General features: G+C 38.5%; 1 protein-coding gene across 4 annotated transcripts; it reads right to left on the bottom strand.

Moving 5' to 3' along the window:
* Positions 1 to 538: 538 nt before the first annotated feature.
* Positions 539 to 26951, bottom strand: LOC102685868 (poly(U)-binding-splicing factor PUF60). 4 transcript variants are annotated; one of them, XM_015354414.2, is made up of 13 exons: positions 26856 to 26928; positions 25026 to 25116; positions 23720 to 23822; positions 21716 to 21811; positions 20177 to 20266; positions 18712 to 18762; positions 13707 to 13868; positions 12503 to 12595; positions 11823 to 12036; positions 11241 to 11431; positions 8745 to 8865; positions 2055 to 2296; positions 539 to 1732 (listed from the first exon to the last, which is right to left on the bottom strand). In XM_015354414.2, exons 4-13 carry the CDS (start codon positions 21794 to 21796, stop codon positions 1433 to 1435), a joined length of 1545 nt encoding a protein of 514 aa, XP_015209900.1. In that variant the 5' UTR covers positions 21797 to 21811; positions 23720 to 23822; positions 25026 to 25116; positions 26856 to 26928; the 3' UTR covers positions 539 to 1432. The 4 variants fall into 4 exon arrangements, with proteins under 4 accessions (XP_015209900.1, XP_015209901.1, XP_006634344.1 ...); XM_015354415.2 differs by lacking the exon at positions 23720 to 23822; XM_006634281.3 differs by lacking the exons at positions 23720 to 23822; positions 25026 to 25116 and having other exon boundaries at positions 26856 to 26951.

Below are 26951 nucleotides of genomic sequence, written 5' to 3' on the forward strand. Positions count from 1 at the left end.
AGGAAAGATGCATAACTGGTAACAATTGCCAGACATTTCGTTTTATGGAGAAAGCCCAAAGACTTAGTTATTTTAAAGATGTTTCGATATTTGAGAAAAACAAACTGATAGATAATGAGAACACCCCTAACTGATAATTGAAAAAGTGAGTATAACATTTCTATTCTCCCTTAAATTCTACAATACAAATATGGAGCACTCATGTATCTTACATTCATGATGTATCTCACTGGTCTGATGTCACATTTTGAACAAAGTTATGTTAACCCTGGTATATCCCAAGTCTAGTTCAAATAACCATGATGCAGAAGGTCTAAATGAAATTCCTCAACTCTAGTGAAAAAATTACAGACCACATATCTTATCACATCTGCAGGCATCGCTCATTCAAGACTTGTGAAACCAAAGACAAGCACATAATGCCAACCTGCATTTTAAAGGCGCATAAATTCCAAACCAACCCAGCTGCTGACTTATCTATCCACTTTACTTTTATCTTTATATAAATGGAGAAAACGGAGCCAAGGAACTGGACACATTTCTAAAGAGTAAAAAATATATAGAAATCTATTTAATATGTTTATGGTGAAATTCAACTTCCCAGCTCATTTTTCCGTTTAAGAACAGTGGGGTGGCATTAGCAACACGCAAATGTAGAGAGGCATTAACAGAACTTGAGTTTTTCTTCCCTTAATTTTGGTCTCCTGCCACTGGATAATTTCCATGACCTTTCACTGACTGGAAAATCATTTCACGACAATCATAACCGATATCCTTGATGCAGTTGTACATCTCCATCTGGTTTAACTCATGGCCCAGGCATCAGTATCTTTGGCGCTCAACCTAACAGCAGCCAACAAGTCTGATCCTTCAATGTAAACAACTGTCTCACACCACTATGGAATAAATGCAAATATAACTTGGTCAAGGCAAAAAAAGACCAACAGAACTTGCAATACAATCCAGCAGTTAAAAGTGAAATCCAAAACTGGCTTTATCCCATATTATCAAAATGGATGGAAAATCCTATTATTCTTTAAACAGAACTGATGGTTAACATTCATTACAAACAATTTTTTTTCCATTTGATTTTATTATTCTGGGGAACTGGAATCAACAGCTCTGGAGCTGTTGGAAGGTCCTCTGAAAAGCTGACACTGGTAGTAAAAAAATAAAACACAAGGGCAAACAAATTACTTATAATAACCTACTTTTCCCATTTGAAAAACAATACACAAGATATATAGTATATCCAGTCCAGTCCTTCACAGGAGGTGAACATAAATTCCTTTTTTCTCCTGCATTGCTCAGAGGGATCTTCAATAATATTAATATTGTTGACATAAAAAATAATTACAGGTTAAAAACAGAAGCGCCGCTTTGAGCCGCCAGAATATAGGCACCAGCTGCACATGTGAGAAAGGGGAGAAGTCTATGCAGAGAGGTCACTGTTGTCGAATCGCTCCTGGTCGTACACCTCGGCAATGACCTTGCGCCCCCCGAACCAGCGGTTGTTGAGCGCCTGAATGGCCTTGTTCATCTCGGCAGCCATGGAGAACTCCACGAAGATCTTGACTATGACCTCAGCGTCCTCCTCCTCGCCCTGCTTCTCCTGGTAGATGATGACTCGGTTCACGGCTCCGAACTTCCCGCACTCCTCCGTCACCTCGCCCTCCAGGTCGTCATCGATGTCCTCGGGGCCCACCATGTTCCTCAGCACCATCACCGTCGACTGCATCCACGCACAGATAAGTGGGGGGACAAGGATTAGCTTTGTTAAAATAAAACTCCTTCCAAAATTCTCTTCAATGCTAAACAGCACCTTGACAAACATAACAGGACAAACTAGCACTTGCGTTATTTAATAAATCTGCAGCTGGCAAAATCATGCAAGAATGAACTGGCTGCAATTTTCTTGCAAATACAAATCACCTACTCAGAACATGCATCACAAACACCTAAACCAAAAATAACTGCAGTGCAGATTTAAAAGAAAACCTCATAGTGAATGTTAAAGGTCTCTCTTTCCCGCCTGTTTTCCAGGGCGTACCCACCTCCTGTTTCCTCAGAAGCTTCTGCATGACCATGTGGCGAGCACTACTGCCCGAGATGCTCATGTGCTCCTGTTCGCTCAGCATCTCGGTGCGCTCGCCGTCCTGGGACACTTCTTCCTCCTCCTTCTCCTTCTTGGCCTCCTGCGCAGCAGCACTGGTAAGCACAGGTGGCGAGGCCAGCACCGGGTTCACCAGGCCCACCTGGGGGATCACAGGGAGGGGTGGTCGGGCTGGGGTCACACCTGTGGAAAGAGAAGCACGCTGTGTGGATAAAGAGGTTTTGAATTTGTCTTGTATAACTTGGGAGATCTTATAGGCAGTTTCATGTTGATTTGGTCATAGGAGTATGGTTTTTCCCTATAAGCAAACAATAGTGGCAAACTGAGTATGCTTTCAAACACTGTTCAGAGATGAAGTGGCATTTTACCAGCACAGCTCCTACCTTGCGGCCCAAAACTGCCCTAACGGAACTTTCAAGGATGCAACAGTTTGAGTTATAAATATAGAAATATGAATCGCAAGAGCTTGGGTTTTCTTTTCGACCTCTATTTATGTTTCTTTGACTGAAGAAGCTAAATAAATTTCACTGCTTATCACAAGTACAAATCCATTTAGAAACTGTACTTAAATCATTGAGATAATCTAATGTCCTTAAGAAGTTAAGATACCCAGGGCATGTTTAACTCAAGTGTGAAAAAAGCTGAAATGTCAGCTTTCTGGAGGTTTCAGATACGGTTCACATCAAGGCATGAATGGGAGGAGGCGGGGGGGGGGGGTATGCCAAGGGACTATTCAGACATTTAAGGGCACCTATATACAAGAGATAATTGAACAAAAAACTTCCAGAAATATTTTTGGTCAAGGTGCCCAATAGTGACACCCAAAAGTAGTGGTATAGCATAGCCAAAACTTATCTTCCCTTCACAGTCAAGCAATTTACATCCACCACCATGACATTAATTTGAAAAATCAAAATATGCATTTTATTTTCAGGTAATTTCATACATACAATCATATTAAAACTAAAGATTTATGTCCACTTCAGTGATTTTGTGTTTTAAGCTTTGGGATTAATTAGATTCATTTCAAGTACATTTCAGAGGCTAAAAGTATTTGGTTACATATTTCACTGAGGCAGTAACTGCATGAAATCTGAGCTGAAACTTTTTGTAATCATTTGAATTCTTTTCTGCATCCTTGCCTGTGTTCCACTGGCAAACAATCAGTAAATGTGGGAGTCTATAGTCGCATGTCCCTTTGGAGCAATAATTGCATTAAGTCTACAATCCACTGAGCCACAAGTACTCTCTATTACTAGGCTTTTCTAACTTCAGTTTTTTCAACATACAAAATTCTATTCAATTCGATTTAAAGTTTGGGGATTGTCCAGTCTAAGATTTTCCTCTATTTTCACTAAATTAACTCTTCTTGGTGAAGTGTTGTCCAGCAAGTATGGAAGCATTTTCTGTTATCCAAGACAATAATGAATAAGCCAGTTCCAGAGGCAACCATGCATGACATTACTTCTACCATGCTGCCCCCCAAAAAGTGTTTTTTTTACCTATGGTTGAATCTGTGGTCCCTTTCTTTCTTCACATTTTCAAAGTGGTAGGTAGGTTAAATGTGAAGAATATGATATCTTAGTCTCATATGTCCACAAAACCCTGCTCCAGTACTTTTTAAGTTCATCTATGCAATTCTTAGCAAATTCTGAAGCATGGCTGAGACAATGGCCTGGCCACGGACAAAAACATTTTGTTCACTCATCGTTTCATTCATAAGTCATCGAATACTGACATTAACAGAAACATTTACTCTGCCAATGTATATGCTCTACTACAGTGGTGTGAAAAACTAATTACACCCCATTAAAAGGTTTCTTTTTTTTTTTACATTTTTGGACAAAAGGATTTTTGATCGTCATTTCAACAATACTGATAAAGGTATATAATTTTTAAAAATAATATTGAAAAAATCACACTTCACACTCATTTGTACTATTTAAATCAACAGAAATGCAATTTCCTTGTGTGGAAATAGTACACCCCTACCTTTGTCACTGCATCAAACGCCTCAAATTAGAATCAGGTGCACCAGAATAGGTGCAAATGATTAGAACACGAGTTTGCAAATGAGTAACTTTGGAGGGAGGGCACTGCCTTATATATACATAGAAAACTGTGGTTTGGTCTTAGCAATTAAGGTGTGTGGCTACATCATGCCAAGATCAAAAGAGCTCTCTGAGGCCCTCAGAAGAAAGACTGTTGATGCCTAAGTGTGGGAAGCCATTTCCAAGCAATTTGTAATCAATCACTCCACTGTCTGAAAGATCTACAAACAGGAGACAATTTCAAACCACTGGCAATCTATCCAGGCCAGGTCGTCCCACCAAATTCTGCCCAAGAGCTGCCCAAAGGTTGCTGCAGGAAGTCTCCAAGAACCCCAGGAAAACATCAAGGGATTTACAGTTAAGTCTTGCCTCAGTCAATGTCAAAGTGCATGAGACAACCATCTGAAAGAGACTGCACAACTTTGCAAACATGCAAGGTCAGGAATGAAAAGGCCTCTGCTCTCAAATTTCTCCAAGTCGATATAGGAGACTGATAGACATTTACAAGAAACGCCTACAAGAAGTGATTTCTGCTAAAGGGGCAACACCAGCTAGGAGGTGTACTTATTTTTTCCACAGCAGACAATTGCATTTCTGACTTTTTAAATAAATGATTGCAAAGAATTGTTTTCATTGTTATTTGTTAAATTAAATCTTTATCTATCAATATTGTTGAAATGAAGATCAAATATTTTGGTCACCCCTGGACAAATTACGTTTTGCTGATTTTCTAAGTGAAAAGAAGTTAACACTCTGCAGCGAACAAACAAACTTGACATATTTCTGCAAATTTTAATTTTTTATTTGCCGAAACAAAACATGTAATTTGGCCAGGGGTGCCCAAACCTTTGAATACAACTATGTTGAAAAACACACACCTTTTCACTTACTTTTTCACAGCACTGTATGTTGAACACAAACATGTGTTTCTATTCTGATATCACCACGTGTATCCAAGGAATTACCCAAATAAGACATTCTGTACAGATCATTCATATTAATATATTAATATTAATCATTTTAAATGCAAATTCCCAACTGTAAAGAGAATAAGGCTTGGCTTTGCTGTTTCAGTACCTTTGGAAGGCACTGCGTGCTCACACTAAAGTAGGTTTGGAGTTTTCAAACATGAAAAAATTAATATTGCACAGAAGAGACACAAAAGAGTAACAGTGAAAGCTCAAGGGCACTCAATAAGCCACAGAAGGCAAACCGAGGATATCCAGAGCAACTGAAACCCCAAAGGGCTGTCAGGGCCTGAAACAAACTGGCTTGCAATGTCTGAAATAAAATACCACATTGCCTTTATCGGTTGAGTCAACAGGAATCCTCAGAGCTTAAATCTACACTAGATTTATACGCATTCTTGAATTGGATAATGTTCAGTTATCCAATATGCATACTACTAACCACTATCTCCTGGTAAGTTTTACTTTTAATATAGTAATCGAATCAGACATTTTGAAAACAGCCTGGATAATTGGTCAAGATTTTGAACTTCTCCCCTGCACAAAGGTAAAAATGAAGGAAACTCTCCAATACGTCTCAATACAGAGCATGGGCTAATCTCTTCACACAGTACCATTTTACACCAACATCTCGAGTTTAAACTGCACAAACACATGAGTGGTGGAGAACTCACTGGCCAATCAGAATTTGAGATTTATGCAAGGATAAGTAATTGGAGAGAGAAACTCCTCTTCATACTTGGAGGTCAATGTGCAGCAAGGGAAAGGTATTTAGTGGCCACAGTTGGTGCATTTGTAGATCAGAGAAGGGAGGGGAATGTAGAGAGACAGAGAGAGAGAGACAAGGAGAGAAAAGAAAATAGGACAAAAAAAGAAAGCTGTTAGTTACGTAGTGCTGGAACGAATGTCATCTTAACGTACTGTAAATGAACTAAGATAACCTGCAAAAAAGGTCCTGAAATAGGAGTTATTAATAATGGACGTGTAAGCACAATGATTTAACACCAAAAAAACAAACAATAGAGACATCGGGTTCTATGCTTCATAGCCTTTAAGCCACAATCTAAAAACAAAGCGGTATTTTAAAAGCTTGGATAAAACTTGAAATCCGGGCACTTCACTCATGGAGTGCTGCTTATCATCCATTGGTTTTCCTCCAGATAACTACTGGAACACTTCAATGTGCACACAGCAAAAAGGTTAATTTAACTAAAGACAACCCCTCCAATAATGGGATTATATCTTTTGTCTAAATAATTAAAAATGAATATGTCAAGAGATATTAACCCTCAGGATCAATATTACTACTAATCTGTCTGACTCTTATTTAAAAAAAAGTACATTTGCACCCATTTAAACAGCTGGGGATTTTACTGGTACATTTCAGGCAGGGTCAAGGGTACAACAACAGTGACTCAACTGGGACTTGAACAAAAAACTTCTAATTACATGTAGAGCTGGGCGATAATTCGATAACGATAATTATCGCGATATAATTTTAACAAAAGTTCTATAAATGTTCGATATATATGTTTATGCTTTGCGCATGCGCACAAAATACTCTGCGCATGCGCATGTGCGTTTGTGCGCGTGCATGTTGCAGACCGGGCAGGTAACAGATTAGTTTAATGTTTCTGCTGTTTAACAAGTGTTTGCTGTGTTCTTAAAATAAAAAGTTGTTTAATTTACCAAACTGTCTGTTTTTTTAACTTTCACCCAGGAGAAAAAATCTGCTTTTAAACTTGAAAGAAATAATGATTTGACATTTATTGTGATAATTATCGATATAGACTGATATGAAAATTTTTATCGTGATAATGTTTTTGGCCATATCGCCCAGCCCTAATTACAAACCCAGAACCCTACCCAGTCGCCACACTGCTCCCCTGTGTATAAAAGACAGCATTCACTATACCACTACAGGGGACATAAGCAGATGATGCTAGCACATGCATTCTGAGCAGTCTCGCGTCTTCTGACAGCATGCACAAACGGTAGGAGAGGTGCGCATCTCTCAGCAGTATAAAAAAATGACAGGGGAACAGAAGTGTTAGCATCCTGCTGCCAACATCAAACCTTGGAAAAAACAACCAAAGCATTTTGGATAGTGCTTTTGTCAGATTAACAGGTAATCTGATGGAATAAGCAGCACATACTATGCAAATGAACTCAGTTCTGCTAATTCCTTGTGGCTCAGTGCAAAGAGCAGATGGCCAAGGTGATACACTGATGAGCCTCTATAGCACAGAGAGCCACAATGTCATTTCTGCAATGACACTGTTCAAATGGATCTTACCACAGCAACATTTTAGATCAGACCAACCATCTTGAATTGCCCACAGATTTAAAATAATGTGTTGGTAAAACATGTGCTATCAACACTAAGTACAAAAGCACAGAACACAGAATTATGGTCTCTTTAATATGGGTTATCTGATGAGTAAAACAAAACAAATGTAGTATTGTAACAGTATGTGTTGTTCATTAAATGCATGACTTCTCCATATGATATACTTTATTAAGATAAATGCCATAATACAAGGAGTCAATGTTAAATTAAGATATTGTTTTGTGTCCTGACAATCTGAAGCAGTATACGGCCAATATTCTCCAAACCTCGAACAGAAGAAACACTGTCTCTTACTGATTAGCACCAAAACTCAAACTAATATAAATATCCTTCCAATTTTCTGTAGCAGTTTTATGGAGGAAAAGCCGAGTAAAAATGTCTAAATTGATCTTGTAATCTGATTTTGCTGATTTTGCCACCCTTCATATTTTTTGTCCAGCATGCTATAATAATTTATGACAGTAATGCTCTTTGTTTGAGTACAGGTATAACGAACCAGGTCACAAGGACCTTATAAAAATGACATTTAATTTGCACATCATATGGGCCAGATGGAGAAAACAGTGGGGGTAGTCCAGGAAGATAAGTTTTTTTTCCCCACTCTTCTTTAAAATGTCATTACGAGCTTGGCTTGCCATAACGTTCTCCCTAAAAATAAAGTAACAATGTTTACCGCTGTGGTATCATTCAGAACACTGCAAGAGGTCACTGATGGCACAAAGTTTTCAGCAAATGGAACAGGTAGCCCTTGTGGTTTACATTCAGTATAAAAACAACTTGGGAGGCAGAATAACTATATGATATGGATGACAAACATTTCCATACCTCGGAATACAATACATTCCCCCCAAGCAGGAGTACCTTATGGAGGCATACAGAATGCCTCAAAACTGAATATTGCTTGCTTTTAATGCAGGGGTTTCCCGGAGAGCCCCAGTCCAATACATCACCCTACTTATCATCACTTTAAAAACAAGGACATTACTGATCAAGTTAACAGATAATTTGTCCTGTTCTGTTCCTTGAGGGCTAAAGGATCTTCAGATTCTTGTTCCAAATGATCTCTAACTTAAACAAATCAAATGTGAAACAGATCATAGTATAATTTTGATTGTTTTAGGGCTTTGGAAATTGATGACAATGTGATCTTGTAAACCCTACTGGACAAGATGCCCTCCAGGGGCAGCGCTTAATGCATCGAGAGTAGGTAAGTAAGAAGGAATGCACAGCCCACCCCCCAGGATGAAATTCCCTCTCCATACCTGTGATAACTCCAGGTGCCTGTGCCGCCATTACCGCCTGTGGCAGACCTCCCAGCTGTTGGCTCAGGGAGAGTGCCGGCGAGGCTAGCGCACCTAGCACCGTGGCTCCTGCTACAGCCTCCTAAAATAAAATCAAGGAGCAACATGAGAAGAAAGGAACTATAATTGTGTGCAAGCCCATGATATCCAAAGTAAGCCACAAATATTATAGAATCATATATTGGTTGGAAACACATTTGTATATAGAAGATGTATGTTAGATTCCTTTGCAGTGATGTCTATCTATTAACCAATATATAGTAACAAATAATACATAATATTACGTTCCAACCTGTTTTACATTGATACTATATGAACAGCACAAAATGCAGGTTTTAGAAAATTTATTCAATTGATTATAAGATCTATAAGACACTCGGGTCTGGAGGAAAGAGCCAGATTTCCAACAGAGAGCGCTTAAGTAACAGAGGTCAAGAAGAACAAAACCTAGAAGACAGGCAGCACTCACAAAAAAACAGTAAGGTTCCTAGCATGCAAAACTGAAAAAGATTTTGCAGATCTTGTTTTTGTTTCATATTGATTTTACAATGTTCATCAAGTTGAGGGTGGCTCTTTAGCTCTCAATCCTGCATTCAAAATGCTGCTGCAAACCACATTACCGACCAGGATGCTACTCATGCTTTTTAGAAAAATTATTCCTTTGAGACATATTATTTAAGTGCTTAACTGCAGCGGTGGTAACAGCTGCCTAGAGAGAACAATTGCTGTCTTTGTGGTTATTTTGGACCTGGAAAAACATTGCTTGCTAAGCTCTGTTATCCTGTTAGCAAAACAGAATGGAAAGGGCAATTAAAGCTACTTAAAACAATTCTAAGAATCAGCATTACAGTACAAATCACAACAGGATGGCAAGTTAATATGCAGGTCGGGTTCATTCTAGCTTTTCACATGTTAGACAATTTATTTTGTTTATGTCTGCCCAAATTCTGAGCTGAATTATTTCAGCTATGTTTTCACATTTACTTTTGGAAGGTAAGAGGGCTTATTAGCTTCCCTGAGGAAGGCATCTTCACATCCTAACAAAGAGTCGTGGACAATCCAAACCTTTTGATGCACTAAAGGAATGCAAATTAAATGCTCAAGAACCGATCCATTCAAGTTTGAAACAATTACTTCAAAGTTTATGATGTTATTACATGGTGTTGGCAATCTCCTTGATGTTGAAATTTTTATAATTAAAATCCCAAAACTTAAATGCCTAAGGAATGTACATTCTGAAACATAAAGGGGAAGTGCAGTCCCAATTTCTCAGACCAGTTATTAAGTTTTGGCAAGAAAAATTTACACTATAGAAAAAAGTTATAAATTTTGAATTAAGCACAAAATCATTAACCTTGTGAAGGTACTGCAAGTCACAATGTTTTTGCAAACCCTGGTCTTGCAAAAGGCGTGAGTGAGAGTTCCCACGAACTGAAACATGAATTCAGCCCTTCCTGCTCACTAGTCACCATAATGACTGATGTAATGTGGTGGATGAGCCAATAAGTACAGGTTGGGCAGCAGACATTTTATCACAGAAATATGCCAAAATGATCTGTGTGCCGAGTTAACAAGTAGTTATTGTTGGCAAAACTGTCTAGAAAAATTGCTCTGGACTTTGAATAGATTAAGAGAGATACATTCATATGCCAGCTTGTATATAATTTCATAGGGAAGCTTCACATCACCAGCAGCTTTGTTGGCTCATTCTGAATGGCAGAATATGGTGCTGCGTGTACCTGGACATTTCATTTTGTGATGTAGATTGGAGGCTTTACAAGTTACTGTGCACATTTTACTTTCATTGTTTTCTTTCATGTACTCAATGCCGGTTCTTTCTGACCCCAAAATATGAAAATAGTATTTTAAATCCCTTTTAAATAAAACATGGGTCTTGCATGTTCTGAAGTACAGGTGTAACTTGACTAGCAGGATAGATGTGGTGTAAAAAAGTCAAAGCAAACAGACAAATTTCCCATAAAACAATCTAAAAAGGAGAATGCATTCCAGTCCCAACTTTAAAAAAACCCAACATTAATTTTTTTTTTGCTTTTTGATAATTTTGATAAAGATTTTATTTTTGCTATATATATGCAACGTGTATGTTGACAGTGGAAAGTTAAAATGTGGGCATGTGTGCTAAAAGAAAAAGTATAAACAGCAGGAAGAAAAAATGACTAGGCATAGAAGAACCTCACAATTATAAATTTTAACCACCAATTTTGAGACCTGTACATTAATTAATACCCTTTAATAATTAATTAATACTGGTAGAATGACAATCACATTCACTCATTTCTCCCTCACCTATGAATTACACTGAGTTTTTGCTCCAAGATGCAGAGTTTTCCAAGATCGTGTTAAATTGAACCTGAGTTTGTCGAGGAACACCTTTATATGAAGCTTGGTGCTCCTCACTTCTTTGAAGGGGAAATCCTGGCCCACAAGCTTGCATACCTGTGCAGTGATCTTGGCGGTTGCAGCTGCTGCAGCCACTGCAGCAGCCGGGGGTAAGCCTCCAGGGGTCGCTGGCGTCAGCAGAGGCATGGGAGGAGTGACAGCTTTCCCAACCCGCAGGTACTGACCACCCAGGTCAAACAGGTTCATGGACGAAACCGCATCCTGAGACGACTGAGCCTTCTCGTATTCTGGCAAGAGAAACAGAAGTCCAAACTGTTGGTGGGAGAACCCAAACTAACTGAACAGTGAAAAATTACTGTCTACCTAAGTAATCAGGTTGTTTAACTATCAAAAATGTTTTGATGCCATATGCCCGTAGATCATAGAAAAACTGATTGCCTTAGCCAGAACAATGACTTAACTGAGGTGTTTGATCGTCTTGAAATAAGCCCAAGGGTGTACAATCTATCAACATCTTCTGATGTCACAAAAACTAAAAAAGGTGGAATCTGTAGTAAATTCACTTGGCAAAGAGACCTGCAGCAGTTCATGTACAGAAACACTTCATTAAAACTGTTCTATAGTAAAATTACCAAGTAACATTTGCAGAAAAGGTCATGGAAAGGATTTCTTCCATACCAATAAACCCATATCCTTTGTGCTTGCCAGTCGTGGGGTCTCTGGCTAGTGTACAGGATTTGATTTTGCCAAAGGCCTCGAAGACACTTTTAATGTCCTCATCAGACAAGTCGGGGTGCACAGATGCCACATAAATCCTGTTGAAAGATCGCGCTTCCTCTGCCAGCTGGTCAATAATGGGCTGTGCCTGTCCAATGTTGCTTGGCCGGCCAACCTAGAAAAAACAACCATTTTGAAAAAATTCAGCTCATCAGCATACATGTGCATCTGCATTTTTAAGAACATATTTGGAAGCCAGGATGACACGTAAACGTACAACAGTAATCCGATAAAGGAACAAATCATTCAGTGAAAACCAGAAACACTAAGCTTTTAGTTTTCTACACAAAGATTAGGTAGAAAACATTTGGATGTGCTTAGAAATGTCAGAAAAGCGAGACCGATTATTTTTATACCACAATGTTTTTAAGCATTTAAATGAATGTACATGTACAGTTTTCTTTCAGTCAGGCCCCAGCTATCATTTGTCATGAGCTTAAAATTAAGTCAGACATAATGACTATGTGCTTGCGTCAGCCCGAAAAATCGCGAGTGCGTCCTGCTGTCTACTTGTCACAGCAGACACTGGCCATTTCAAAACTCTTCAGAAGCCCAGCTAGGATGATCTATCTGGAGCTTACCTTGATGTTCCGGCCACCCAGCATGACAGAGTTCATCTGTTCCAGAGCTAGCTGAGCTGCCTCAGGCACTTCGTACTCCACAAAGGCAAAGCCCTGCAAAGCAACAGGCAACAGAACATTGAAGAGCTGGTCCTCAATAACAGAGCATCCTTTCAATTGCTCAAAGGTGCTCTCACTTAAGCTAAAAATACAACTACATTTGTATTTACTGACAAGGGAGGGGGAGTGCAGTTTCAAAAGCATAACTTGTCCAAAGACAAAAGCTAAAAACTGTATATTGCAGATGTGAGGAATTTGAAATATATTTGAGACGAAAGTTTATTAAACAAGGCCAAGAACAAATATTTAAGGATATCTGTAGCCAAGATAGAAAACAGACCCATAAGGAAACCAGCTGTAAAAACACTGACTAAGCTTGAGAGCCACTTTATAATGAACTTGGCTGAGAAAGCAGGAACTCCAGGAGTGGGAGGTGTAAAACTTTCGTGAAGCCAAATTTAAAACTAACTTTGTTTACCTACAGAAAATGAATTTCATTAATCCAAAATGCAAACAAATGTTAATAGTCAAAAGAGTAGAATTGGAATTAGGTGAAGTTTTGTTAAAATATACATTGCACAGAGATATAAACAAGATGTTGCTAGTCTGGAATTAGTCCAGAGAAGAACAGATACATTACCAGGAAATGTCCAACTCTGGCATGCTAAAAATGTAATCTTTTTTGTTGTGTACAAAACTATACAAATTATACAAGGACCTGCTTCAAACACTCAAAATCCACTGAATTCAAATGAATTGCATTTCAAAAATCAAACTAAATGAAAAGCCAACATTAAAACAAACCAGAGGTCAAAAGTGAAAAATAAAGGGAAAAGCAGTTAGAATATCTTATTACTGGAGGCTTTGTGTAAATTATCTTTACACAAATGGTAGTGGGAGCCTGGAACAGGCTACTAAGCTGTTCTGTTAAAGCCAATAGCAGTCCTTTTTTCTGAGAAATTGCTGGACAAGACCCTCAGATCAGATACCAATAACTAAAAGAGACAGGTAGGTTGAGGGGCCTTTGCAAATCTGCAAACTTTTAATTAAAGTAAAAAAAAAGTTTTAAAAAATCTATTGCACTACACACTAGTATGTTTCTGTAAAGAATTACTCAGTCAAGAGTCAGTATATAAGTCCAGAAACACGGGAAGAAAAAACTCACTTTGTGCTTCATGGTAACGGAGTCCCAGGACATGTCAATGCTCTTGATGGGTCCAAAGGGTGCAAACGCTTGCCGGATAGTGTCCTCTCCCAGCTCGTAGTAGATGGAGCCCACATACACCCGGCACATGATGGCGAGCGCACGCTGCCGCTGGGCTGCCACCTGCAACAAGGAAATCGCACTCTGATGGTTACTGGAATTAATCAAAGAGAACACTTATTTTTAATCAGGATGCATCCTCTATTTTTAAATCTTCTCTTTTAAGTACTTTAATACATTTTTCCACAACAGACTTAAAGGTCAATTTCAGAGATATACCATGGGGTGGCCATGGATTGAGTAAAAATCACAAAAAGGTACAGTGAAAAAGTAAATCCTGATTTCCTCTATTGCATATTTGTCACACTGAGTGTTTTCAGATCTTTAGACAAAATCTAATATTAGATAAAGGGATCCTGAGTGAACAAATAACACTTTTTTATTATTTCATTTATTTAATAAATGGTTATCTCATATCCCCTGTATGAAAAAGTAATTGCAGGTTGTGTCACCTTTGGCTGCAATGACTGCAACCAAATGCTTCCTATAATTCAATGTCAGTCTTTTGCATCGCTGTGGAGGAATTTTAGCCCACTCTTCCTCGCAAAACTGCTTCAATTCAGAAACACTGGGAGGTTTTCGAGCACAAACTGCTCATTTCAGGTCCTGCCACAGCATCACTAGTGGGTTTAGCGCTGGACTTTAACTAGGCCACTCCAAAACTTTAATTTTGCTTCTTTTCAGCCATTCAGATGTGGACTTGCTTTTATGTTTTTGATCATTGTCTTGCTGCATAACCCAACTACGCTTCAGCTCACAGATGGATGATCGGACATTCTCCTTAAGAATTTTCTGATACATAGCAGAATTCATGGTTCCTTTAATTATGGCAAGTCGTCCAGGTTCTGAGGTGGCAAAGCATCCCCACACCATCACATGACTGTTGGTATGATGTTTTTACTGTGGAATGATGTGCTTGCTTTTCACCAGACATAATGGGACCCATGTCGTACAAGAAGTACCACTTTTGACTCATTTGTCCATAGAACATTCTCCCAAAAGGTTTGTGAATCACCCAGGTGCTTCTTGGCAAATGAGAGACGAACATTTATGTTCTTCTTGGTTAGCAGTGGTTTCCGCCTTGCTACTCTCCCATGAAGCCCATTTTAGCCCAGTCTCTTTCTGACTGTGGAGTCATGAACACTGATGTTAGCTGAGGCAAGAGAAGCCTGCACGTCTTTGTATGTTTCTTTAACATCTTTTGTGACTTTCAGGATGATTTTATGCTGCGCCCTTGGAGAACTTTTGGTAGGCTGGCCACTCCTGGGAAGATTCACTACTGATCCATGTGTTCTCCATTTGGGGATTATGGCTCTCACTGTTGTTCAGTGGAGTCCCAGAGCCTTAGAATGGGTCTGTAACCCTTTCCAGACTGATAGTCTGGAACAACAACTTTATTTCTCATCTCTTCAAGAATTTCCTTTGATCGTGACATAATGTGCTTGTTGAATCTTTGTGCTGGCAACTTGACTCTGATGGTAAGGGTCAAAACAATAAGTGAGGTTTATATTGAGCAGGGCTGGCTGTACCCAAGCCTGGCTGTGTTCAATCATCTGACTCTAAGCATCCCTTTAATTGGGTTGATTTAACAATTACTTTTTCCCCACAGTGCCAGCTAACTATTAATTAAATACATGAAATAAATAAATGTTTTGTTCACTCAGGTTCCCTTTATCTCATATTAGATTTTGGTTCAAGATAAAAAATCAGAAAATATTCAGTGTAAAAAATTTACAATAATAGAGGAAAATCAGGAACGGGGCAAATACTTTTTCACGGCACTGTAGCACATGGCTTTCTTTCTAGATGAATTAAAAGCAACATTATCCTTTGACTATGTCAATAATGAAGCCAGCAATCCACTGGATAACTAATTTGTTAGAAGCTTAAAAACAGTACTTGTTTAAGCTGCACACCTCTACCTCACAAAAATATTTTTTGCAATATACAATTTTATAGTGAAGCTTTCACTCCATTTGATCAGTCCCCGAGATCCAAGATACAAAGGGGATGAACTCAGCAGCTAATTGAAAAGCATCTCTAAACAATCAAAGAGATATGCACACAGAGACAAAGAGACAGAAAAGTGTCCTTGCGTATATGGGGCTTCCATTAATGCTACAATTTACAAATGCTTCCAAGTGCCAAGTGAAACATTCTAAATTGTGAACTTGCACATCCTTATAATTTTATCTGGCTCCTGAAAATGACCTACAGTCCATCAGCGCAGAAATAATCACAACTGCAAACTTGAAAGCACAAATCCAATCAACACTTCTGTTGGAAAACAAGGCAAAGCCTGATCAGAACATTATCTTTTATGCTTACGTTAATTGATACCAAGGGGAGGGATGGTTAAACTCTGAAATTAAAATTAAACATTCTTACTAAATGTACAGACATTTTGTTCTGGTTTAAGCCTATAATATTTGCAGTGCAAAAAGTCTTCTGTCCTAGAATTTAAAAGGAGAATGGTGACTTCCTACCACATTTTAACAATTTCCCTGACTGAATCAATTTCTTGTTTAGGTTTGTGTAAAGTGACTGCTGGCCCTCTTTAATCCCAAACCCAGATTGGCTTTGACCTAGACTCTGCCAACTGATTGGCACTTAAAGTAGACATGGTGTGTTTCTATGTACTTTAACACTCATCTCTCCCCTCCAAAACATTAACACTGTTAAAGCTTTTGAAGGAATCGAAACAAATATTTTGACATTCAGCTGTGAAATCTGCCTCTCTTTAATGCAGAGGTGTCTGTGATTTTAATTATTCAAGTCCAGGCATTGGAGATACACACTGAATTCTGTTTAAGTCATTCTACTTTCCACATGTTTAACCGTTTCCTCCTTACCTATAGTAGGCCAACATCACCTCATAGAGTGGAATCATCGAAAACCAAACCACAAACAGCAAAACTCAGATGTGCAAAGCTTCACTGTTTTATACAGAGCAGAAAGGGCAAAATGTTTGCCACAGTGCTGAAAATACAATAGCTTTTGCGTGTGCAGAGAAACCAGCAAACTTCAGACAATTCAATTAAGATCTTTGGTGGGTGGTCTGAGAGCAACTTAAAACAATGAGGCTGGTACAAATTAAACTTGTCTTAGAAGTCTTGTCATTAAATCTTAGAAATTAAAGACAAGTGATTGTTTCAAGAAGTCAATGTATTAACCCTCTTACTGGAATGCTTTCACAGGGAATAGTACAAAATTGCCAAACATGCTCATTGGAGTCTACCTCCAGAGCCTGGTTTACCTGTAATGCCCAGTGCTTTGCCTTGTATGGTGCACCATTTTCAATAATCCTACTGCCGTCTTTAGTAAAGAACCAGTAAGGCAGGCAGAAACTCTAGGGTGAAGTTTTACAAAACACATCTTATGTTATAATTTAGGTCAGCCATGCTTCTGGAGAACCCTTATCCAGCAGGGTTTACTAGTCAGTGAAATAACTCTATAGACTCAGAACCAAAAAAGTTTGATCAACCAAAGGTAAAGGGAAAACGTCAGGACCAGAAGTGAAAAGTATTCAAAATTTCTTGTACGATAACCTCCAAACAATAAATTGGAAGTGTTCACAATTTTTACAGAAAAGTGGTTTAGGGCATCCCATAAAATGTACTGGAATGGGGATTTCCAGGACCAGGGCTGGGAACCTCAGCCTTAGATCTGGTGCCAAGAATGAACCTTAATCCGCAGATCCAGAGGCCTAATCTTTTTTGGTCACTGAATTAAGCAGCTACTGCCTTTAGTACAGCCAAGATGTAACCATAAAAGTTATCCCCCATATACTGTGGCAGTGGTACGTATGGCTCCACGCTAAAAAGGTTTTGCTTACAGTGTGCACACCTGTCAATCACGCTTTCCTTGAGCTCTGCTTAACAAGAAGACAATTACAGCACACATTCAGACTCCCATTAGAAAATAAGTGATGGATGTCATAGTTTTACATGATCTTACTATTATACAATTTGAAGACTCATCAGACAATGCACAGATTTCAGCTCCAGCAAATTTTCTGAACAGTGTGAAGTGCTTCATCAACAGTAGAAAAATGTGAAACGAGATTAAAGTGTCAGAGGACACAGGATTTGATTGACAAAGAGTGTGGCACAGGTAGTATTCACAGATCACTTTCTCATCTTCAGTGGCCTTCAATTATGCTAAACTTGCACACAACTTCCTATCTTATAAATTGGCACAAAATGAAGCACAAGGCTCATTATTCACCAGATATACAGGACAAACTTTCACTTTAAGCAAAACAGGAGATGCTGACACAGATGTTAAATCTACAAAGCAAATCTAGGGAAGACAGATACTGGAATGTTTCTGGAAAACAAACCTGGATGCTTGAACAATTTTAGTGCAGAACACTACTTTTCAATTCCCCAAAGGTAGCCATTGAATGTTCTTTGCACATTCCTAATTACACATTGTCTAAGAGCTCTGATGAAGACCATCACCTTCCTTCTGTACCCAGGAACACGTACTACAGAACTACTGCATACATGCTTGCAATATAAAATAAAACTATGCTCACAGTACAGCTAAGTCAAATATGAGGGGCTGACTGGGGGCTCTTACAACAGCAACAGATTCCAAGAGGAGGGGGAAATGGTTAACCAAGTGTAACCAAGTACACCTCAATTTCGCATGGTCTTACTTAGAAATTGATCACATTGGACATATACAGCTGTATGTATTTTAACGTGTTTCGATTGCATGTTTTTCGTTACCCAACTGAGCTCGCAGCACAAAAAACAACGCCATGTCTACTTTTAAATTTTGGGTTTTTAACTCTGTTTTTGTATGTAAGGTAGGTACTTGGGCCACACCGGCCACTTAAGAGGGTAACAGTCCCTTTAACAGGAGTGCGCACAGAAAAAAATTTAATATTTCTATTGACCGATTGTAAAGGTGAGAGAGGATCTCCAAAGCCCATTGTCACTGCTGCCATCTGAAAGACAGTAAAGATAGAATTCAGTCTGCAGGAGCTGAAAAGTAGGTTAGATATTTTTTCTTCTGTTTTTTTAAAGAAAGTTCTTAGAAGACATCAGCTAGAGACACACACACAACTTCAAACCTGGTGCTATATTCCCCCTCCCAGAATCAATGTTCTCAATACCATTAGTACTGCAGAGCCCCCTCCCCTTCCTAACCCAAGTACTGAAATTATCAAAAGCTCTCTGGGTGCACAGATACAAATGCCCTTATTTCTCATGGTCTTCTGACTGTTCTTCTCCAGCTGAAAAAAAAACAGATAAGAGAAGCAAGCCTATAACACTGAAAATGAAAACAATATTCAGACTAGGCCTTGTGAAAAAGAGGCATGCTTTACTGCCAAAAGTTGTAATAATCTAAGAGGTTTGTAATGAAAAAACACACTGCTTGTCAATGTCCAGTGTTTCTTGTACTAACCAACCCAGAAAGGTCAATCCACCTCGCTTTAAATACAATTACTGTGACCTTGATTTTATTGAGTTTTCCTCATGAATAATGAGGAAGACTATCTTGCATGTCAATTTGAATGCTATCCATTGTCACAAATTATTACCTTAAGCAGTCAGAAACCTTAAGTATTAGTTTTAAAAAATAACTTGACTTTGTTCAAGCTGTTTATTCAGCATGTGATAATCACATTCGATTCTACATGAATATGCATCAAGTGAACTACCTCATCTGTTTTTGTGAATGTTAAAATTTCTATAACTATAAAATAAATACCATTTAACCCATTACTAAATCACAAATATGGAAATCAAAGCCAAAGATATCTTGACTTATGATTCAATATCCATTTCTGAAACTTGAATAAATTAGTTCTGCTAACTTGTAGGACGGTGAAGTTCAAACAGAATTTGAATAAATGAACAAATATACTAAGCGGGAACAAAATAATCTGAAAGCCAGGAATACCTTTGCTACCTACAATTTTGTAACTACCATACAGAGCCAATGCTTAAAAATATATCAACGCTGATAAATTGTGCTGAAATGTCAAATGGACACTTTCTCCTCTTCAAAGCACATTAAATGTTAACACAGCACTGTAATGCACATTCATCTAGCATCTAAACTGTGCCTACAGAATTAACTGTAAATCGATGTACTCAAACTGTGAGGCAGCATTAAGAGTTTAGCTCTCAAATCAGGCTTAACACTTTCATATTCCATTAAAAAATGCACATCTTAGGTGCAAAACGAAATGTGCATCCAGTTATCTATTAATTTCTTCTCATTCCTGTGGAGGAGTCCAGGAGGAGTTCCCATGGTTGTAGTTAAGAGTATGAGGAGAGACGTTAGGGAACGCCAGTGGGATGAGGCTGTAGTGCGTTGATCTGGTGTTTCTCCCTCACACTGCGTTCTCTCACCTGCAGGTTGGTGAGCTGTTGTTGCTGGTGAGCGATAGTCTGTTTCACCAGCACACTCTTGATGCTCTGCTCCATAGCATACTTCTTCGCCTTCAAGGGAAATACCAAAAACACCTTGATTATCAAAGAAACTGTGAAAGCCTCACTAAATCTCCCAGTCCAGGCTCAAGTCTTCTCCTTTCTAAATGTAAATACATGATAAGTTTTAAATTTGACAAGCTACAGGCCATTGTAAAAGTTGTAAAGACCAAGCAGAAAAGCAATATGCCCAACATTCGCTATACAAACAATTGATTTTTCAGAATTTTCACTAAAAAGACCGTTTGTGCAACAAAGGCCCCACTATAGTCCAAAATGTACAGAATAAAGTAATTCTCCATACCATTAAAATGTGCAAAAAACGTCAACATTACATGCTGCTAGTTACTGTACTTAGGTGGACTAGTTAACGATCATAAAAACAATGTTCTCATTTTGACAATTCAGTCTTCGTTAAAGGAAAATGAGTATTACCGAGTGACTGAGGCTCCACTAATGGTAAAACGGGATTAATTAGGGCTAGTTCTCTCACCAACACGGTAACCCGAATGGCAAATAAGGATGCAAAAGCATTTTTTCCAGTACTCCAAAAAGAAAAAAAAACTACAAAGGCAGGAAGAAAGTTTAGTAGATAAAATCATATTAGCATCAAGAGAGTAAACATCCTAAAGAAATCTCTAACAGATTTTAATAGAAGAAACTTCTAATGAAGGAACCTCATCAGTACTGTTATATTAACAGAACTGACACTAACATTTTAAAGGGATAGGTCAGCTAACCACCAATAAACTGCCAGGGTCTCATGGCATTTTCCCAGATACACCATAAGGAAATGAAGGCTAATTCATAGAGTTGTGGGCATCTGGAACAGGCTTTGTGGAGGTTTAAAGTACAGGGACTTTCAAGAAACAGCTATATGATAACCTATCTACCAAACAATAAAGGACAAATAGCCTACAAAGATTAAGATTCACTTTATAAGAAGGTAGCAAGAACATGTTGATAATGTTCAGCCATAGGAAGTGCCACTGCATCTAGCATGGGATTTGTGGGAAAAAATAAAGATGTGCTGCATCTTTCGATTAGCATCTGAAAAACAGTTGACCTATCAAGTCATTAAGCTCTGAAGGGGGAACAAAAACCAGAAACCAGACCTGCAAAAAAAACGCTAATAGCCTTTTGTATCATTTTCAGTATGAGTTTGTATCATTTTCAGTATAAATACACCACTATTAATAATCTATGCCCCAAATTACTTTTAACTCAACTCCTTAGAAAATGAGTATTTAAAATGCTGCCAGCAAAAGCAGAGCTGTATTTGGTTTTTAGGAAAAATACAGCACAGGCATTTACTTTTCAAGGTTTGCTGAATCAAAATGCTATTTATACGCTAAACTAAAGTAGCAGAGTGTGATTTAAAATGACAGTGAAAATCTGCAATGTGTTCCTGCCCCGGAGATGCCTATGGTCTTGCACAGCAGCCCATAAAAATAGCCTTACCTTCTGCAGTGCCTCCTGCTGCTCCGGGGTGAGAGGAGGCAGGCCGAGTTTTGTGGCTGTGCTCTGTCCATTCTCCATCATCAGAGCTTCAGCTCCCTGCAAACACAGACATCACTATGAGTCCCCTTCAAGGATTACCTTCATCTGGACAGAACAGGGAACTCCGCTATGATAGAAAAAAACTCTAGGAAAGTTTCAGGTCACTGTTTTTCCTGGAATTGCATAACCCTTCAACTCCACCTTCCTATTTGCTTCCAGGAATGTACCTTGTTACCAAAATATTTTTGAGCTTGCTCCAAAAGCATGCAAGTCAATATAATTGGATAAATGTAATGTACAATGCAAGACATATGTGCACATCTGCAGTTTTTGTCCTACTCATAGTCAGGTAACAAACTCTTAGCATTTCAGTTTTCAATTAGCATTTGAGCATTTTTAGCAGATACAAAAATGCTCCTTGGCGATCCCGTTCCTAGAAATTGAGATGAGCAGTTCTTGCACATGACACAAATATACATCAACTAATTCAATACAAGAAAATGGACAATTCTTTGGCTGTGATTTGTACATAGATCACACACAAACATAAAATACACTACCTAACAAAAGTATTCAGACCAATGCAAAATTTTCACATTCTGTTGGCTTTAAAACTTGCACTTACGACATTTTAAAAAATCCATTAATTTATTATATGCACAATCTCCTCCATAAAGTCAAAGCAAAAAACAAAAAACATAAGTCTAGTAACTTACAGTAATGATTGCAGAAGTATTCAAATCATTTGCTGTGGTTTACCAAAATAAACTTTACCTTCATGAGCTGTACAATTAGTTAAGTGGCCTCTGTATGCAATAATATATATACCCGTCTCTGTAAAGCCTCTTAGTGAATTTCAAACAAAGCCTAAAGTATAAACTCAGATACAAGTTGTAGAAAAGCATAGATGAAAAAAAGATGTATAGATTAAAAAAAAATATTCCTTTGAAGTGGATCATTAAAAAATGGGTGATAAATTATAAAACCCAGACTGCTTAGATCTGGCAGCTGTAACTCAGCAGCCAGGCACAGAGGAAACTGGTGAGAGACACCACTATGGGGCCTCACATTTGACTTAAAACACTCAAGAGTTCAATGGCTGAGAATTTATCAATATCCCACTCACTCCACGAAACTTGCCTGTATCCCAGGATGGAAAAAATGTCTCAAATCTCATAGTTTGCAGCAAAGCATTTAAGTGATACAGTAAACAAGTGATAAAATATTTTATGGTCAGAAAAGACTAAATTGAACCTTTGTGGTTTAAATGCAAAATAATCACTGAATCTGACAAATCTAACATAGTGGCTGTGTTTACATTATGTGATATTTCTGCTTTTCATCAGCAGGGATTGGGAAGCTTTTCAATATAGATGAAGCTATCTAGACCATCTTAAAGGACAACTTACATCAGACTTAAAACTGGGACAAAAATTAACCTTTCAGAAGGACAAAAATGAAAAGCACAAAAGTAAAGCTACCTGCAGTGGCTTCAGAATAAGAAAGTAAATTTCCTTCAGTGTCCCAGTCAAAAAACTGATGTGATCCCTATTAAGAATCTGTGGAAAATTGCTGTAAACTCCTGTTCACAAGCAATTCTCAAGCAAATTGAGAGAGCTTCAGCAAAATTCTTAGAATTGTAATTGCTGCAAAGGATATTTCCACAATGTCTGAAATACTTATGCAATCAACATTTCCATTTTTTCTCTTTAGTTTATGCTTACCTTTACTATAATTTATCCTACCCTTACATGTATTCAATTTCAGCATTCAGGTTTTGAATAAAATACTAAGTTTAAAAGGTCAGTGTGCATCATTTTCTATTTTCACAAAATGGGACACTCTAGGAAGGGTCTTAATACTTTTACATTTTAATCTTAAGCATATGATCGGTCTCTGTGTACAGAAGGAACCACAGTAAATAATAGTCATGTTATAGACTATGACAAAGCAAAGCATTTGTACCTTTAGTTATGAACTCCATGACGCACTGCCCCCCTTAAAGAGGTTTGAAGCCAATTAGTTCTGCCATTGGCTTTGGAAATTTAGAACAGTCAAGAGATACGCTCTAAAGTACAAAGACGCACAAAGAGAAACAAAAAAAAACACAAACCTACTTAAGAATTCAAAAGAGAAACTGGATAGACAATAGATTTGTACACATCCCCACAGATTTGCGGGTTCAACAATTTTTAAGATGAAAAAATACTCTGCCTGCATATTTAAAAATATCCTCAGCAGACAGACTACCTAGTTTCTGAAGCTGGAGGCACTTTTGTGCTAAAAGACATTTTGGCCTCAAAATGCTTATCAGGAGAAGAATAATGCAGAGCCCTACCACAGTACCCCATATTGAATAACTTTTCCTACTACTGTCTATTCTCTAGTTTTTGCATTTTCAATAAAACATTCTACAGAGTTTGCTTGGGAATGATCGTGTGGCACATCTTGTAAAACCCTTAGAAGCTGTCTCCTCATGTCAGGATTAAGCCGAGTAATACTATTGTGATATAAACCTGTTATGCTAAGTTTTAGAAAAGGCACCATTACCAGTCAATTTAAAACCCAGTGCAGAGACTTTGCATAAGACCAAACAGTTTTACAGAGATTTCACTAGACTCCTTCAACACTCATACACAGGCTTTCAAGATCATACGGTCGCTTCCACAAAGAAAATGCGTGAACACTTTAGAAACTCAAACACAGCAGACATTGAAGAATGTTAGCAAGTAAAAGCATCAGGAATGCAAATAAAGGTCAGTTAGGCCAGACAGAAAGGCATCTTCAAAAATTATCCACAAATGCTGCCGAAGTGCAAATCTTGGTGAAAGAAAAAAGTAAAGCAAGCTCCACTTCTTGACAAATACAGTACTACCATTCCAGATTGTGTTCTGATTTCATCTCATCTAAGCTCTGAAATGCACTGACTTGTCCGTGTTAAATCAGCAACTGAGAGGTGCTTAGTAGGTGGGGATTTAATGACCCTTCAGTTAATATTTGGCTTAGGCCAAGATCTGGTATGCCACCACTGACTGGAAAGGTTCTCAATCTAAATCTTGTTTCTGTTTCAACCTACCGTCAAACGAGCTGGCCACTTTTATGTAACCAGAAATGCTCCATTCTAGTTGGACAGCGCACTTAAATAAAAAGAAAAAAGGAAGAGCAGAAGTTGCACAGCAGACATTCAAGGAGAGCCTTAACCTCCTAAATATATGCACCGCTTTATTCACATACAAATGATAAGGGCTTGAGGGGAAAATTTGTCCCTTACCTACTCCCTGATCTTCGCTTGAGTCTCCTGAGATGTGTTACCCGTTGGAAGATAATTAATAGGGAGAAGCTTTTACAGTTCAAAACAGAGTCTAGGGGAAAGAGAAACCTTTCAGATTCAGAGTCAAAACAGTTAAATCATCCAGGCTGCACAGTTTCCCCAAAGTTCCAATGATGGATTTTAAAAAGAAATCCCAAATTGCTTACAGCATTTCAAATAGGGAATATGAAGAAAAATAAAGTGGATTTCAATCATTGGAGCTTACATACTCTGTATTTCAACTCTAGATGGCACACTAAAGCTAAACAGTTTAGACGGTCTATAGATCCCTCCTTGTGTCCATTATACAGCACTAGTCTCAGTATTTTGAGAAGAATGTATCATTATGTCATGAATTACTCCAAAAGCCATCACCAAAACTTTGTGGTCTGAAGTTCCCTTGTTTCCCCACAACGATACTGCTGTGGGTTTTTCTCCCCAATTGGGAACATGGGTTTGAACTGTATCAATTCATCACACTTTCATTAAGACCTGTATGGTCTTGAGCCTCTCTGTAAACTGTTGTTTGTGCTCAGGTGTTGGCAAAAGGTGGAAAGTAAAGAAAGCTATTTGACTTAGATAATTATTTAAGTCTATGGGTCCCCAGTCTTGGTGCTGGAGGGCTGGTGTCTCTGCAGGCGTTCAGTGCAGCTGGGTTCTTAACCATCGAAATCAGCTCCTTATGGCCCTAACTGGACCCTCTTTACTTTTTCCAGTTCTCAGGGAGCTGGTGCTTTGAAGAACTAGAAATCCTGCAGACACACCGGGCTACCAGGACTGGGATTGTTGGCTTTAAGCGCAGTTACATTAAAGAAGCACGCTACAACAAATATTCATTAGTGACCTCAATCACTAAAAGGGTGTTGCAACTCCTAAAGCAATTTCGATTTTAAAAGCCATCTTTTTATAGCGCATTCATTTAAGCTTAGCGACAGTGTACGAGTGTCATCGATTGCATAAATAAAATGAACACTAAAGAATCAACAGGAGACCACGAGCCTATCCGACTTTATTTAAATTTCAGACACCAGTTCATCACTCCAGAAAAGCGCCAGCGGCAGCATTCTCAGTAGGCGCCGGACGAAAGCTCAGATCTTTTTTACAAGCACAAGTCTTTGTTTTTTTCGTTCCGTTTTATCAAAGAACCAAACATATAACTGAGAGGGGACTAAATCTGGTTATTAAGTCGCCTTGCAATTTAAAAAAACGCTCCAGAACAGCCGACGAGACCATTCATGAGGAAGACCCCAGAACACCAGAGGCCTAGTACCACACAGCTCCTCCGTCACAGTTGTACACAAGTACACTGGATTAAGTATTTTACCGAACAATTCCACAAAGAAAAAGGGAATACTTAAGTGCATACGTGGAAAATAAAATAACAGGTGTATTTATACATCTCCCGTTACGACTAACAAAAATCAAGCATACACATCGGCCACCATGAGTGACACTACATGTCTTTGCACTAAAACGAAAGTAAGGTATAACAAACCTAATTAAAAAGAAAATGTAATTAAATGGAATCCGCCATGTGGCTGAAGACGGCCAACGACAAAATGTGTTAGTTCGCCGCTTCATCCGAAGCATTTTCACGTCTTCTCACCAACATGCAACACAAAGGGAGAGCGGGGTCACGCAATTTTTCCGCAGTACTCATTTTCTCATTCCCGATTTCCTTCCTCACAGTATTTCGTGAGTTTTAATGACCCTTTCCGATTAATACCCAAAATAAACTAAAGCAGACACCCTAAGCCAAAACTAAATACAAATATAATTTGCAATATTTACCGCAGTCACTGCCACCGCCATGTAGTGGAGTTTCGTTCGCAGGCCAACACAGGATTTGAATGGCAACTCGAAATTTCGCGAGACTTCGCGGGTCTA

This window comes from Lepisosteus oculatus, chromosome 6 (assembly GCF_040954835.1).
Source record: "Lepisosteus oculatus isolate fLepOcu1 chromosome 6, fLepOcu1.hap2, whole genome shotgun sequence".
In the NCBI taxonomy this organism is placed as follows: Eukaryota; Metazoa; Chordata; class Actinopteri; order Semionotiformes; family Lepisosteidae; genus Lepisosteus; species Lepisosteus oculatus.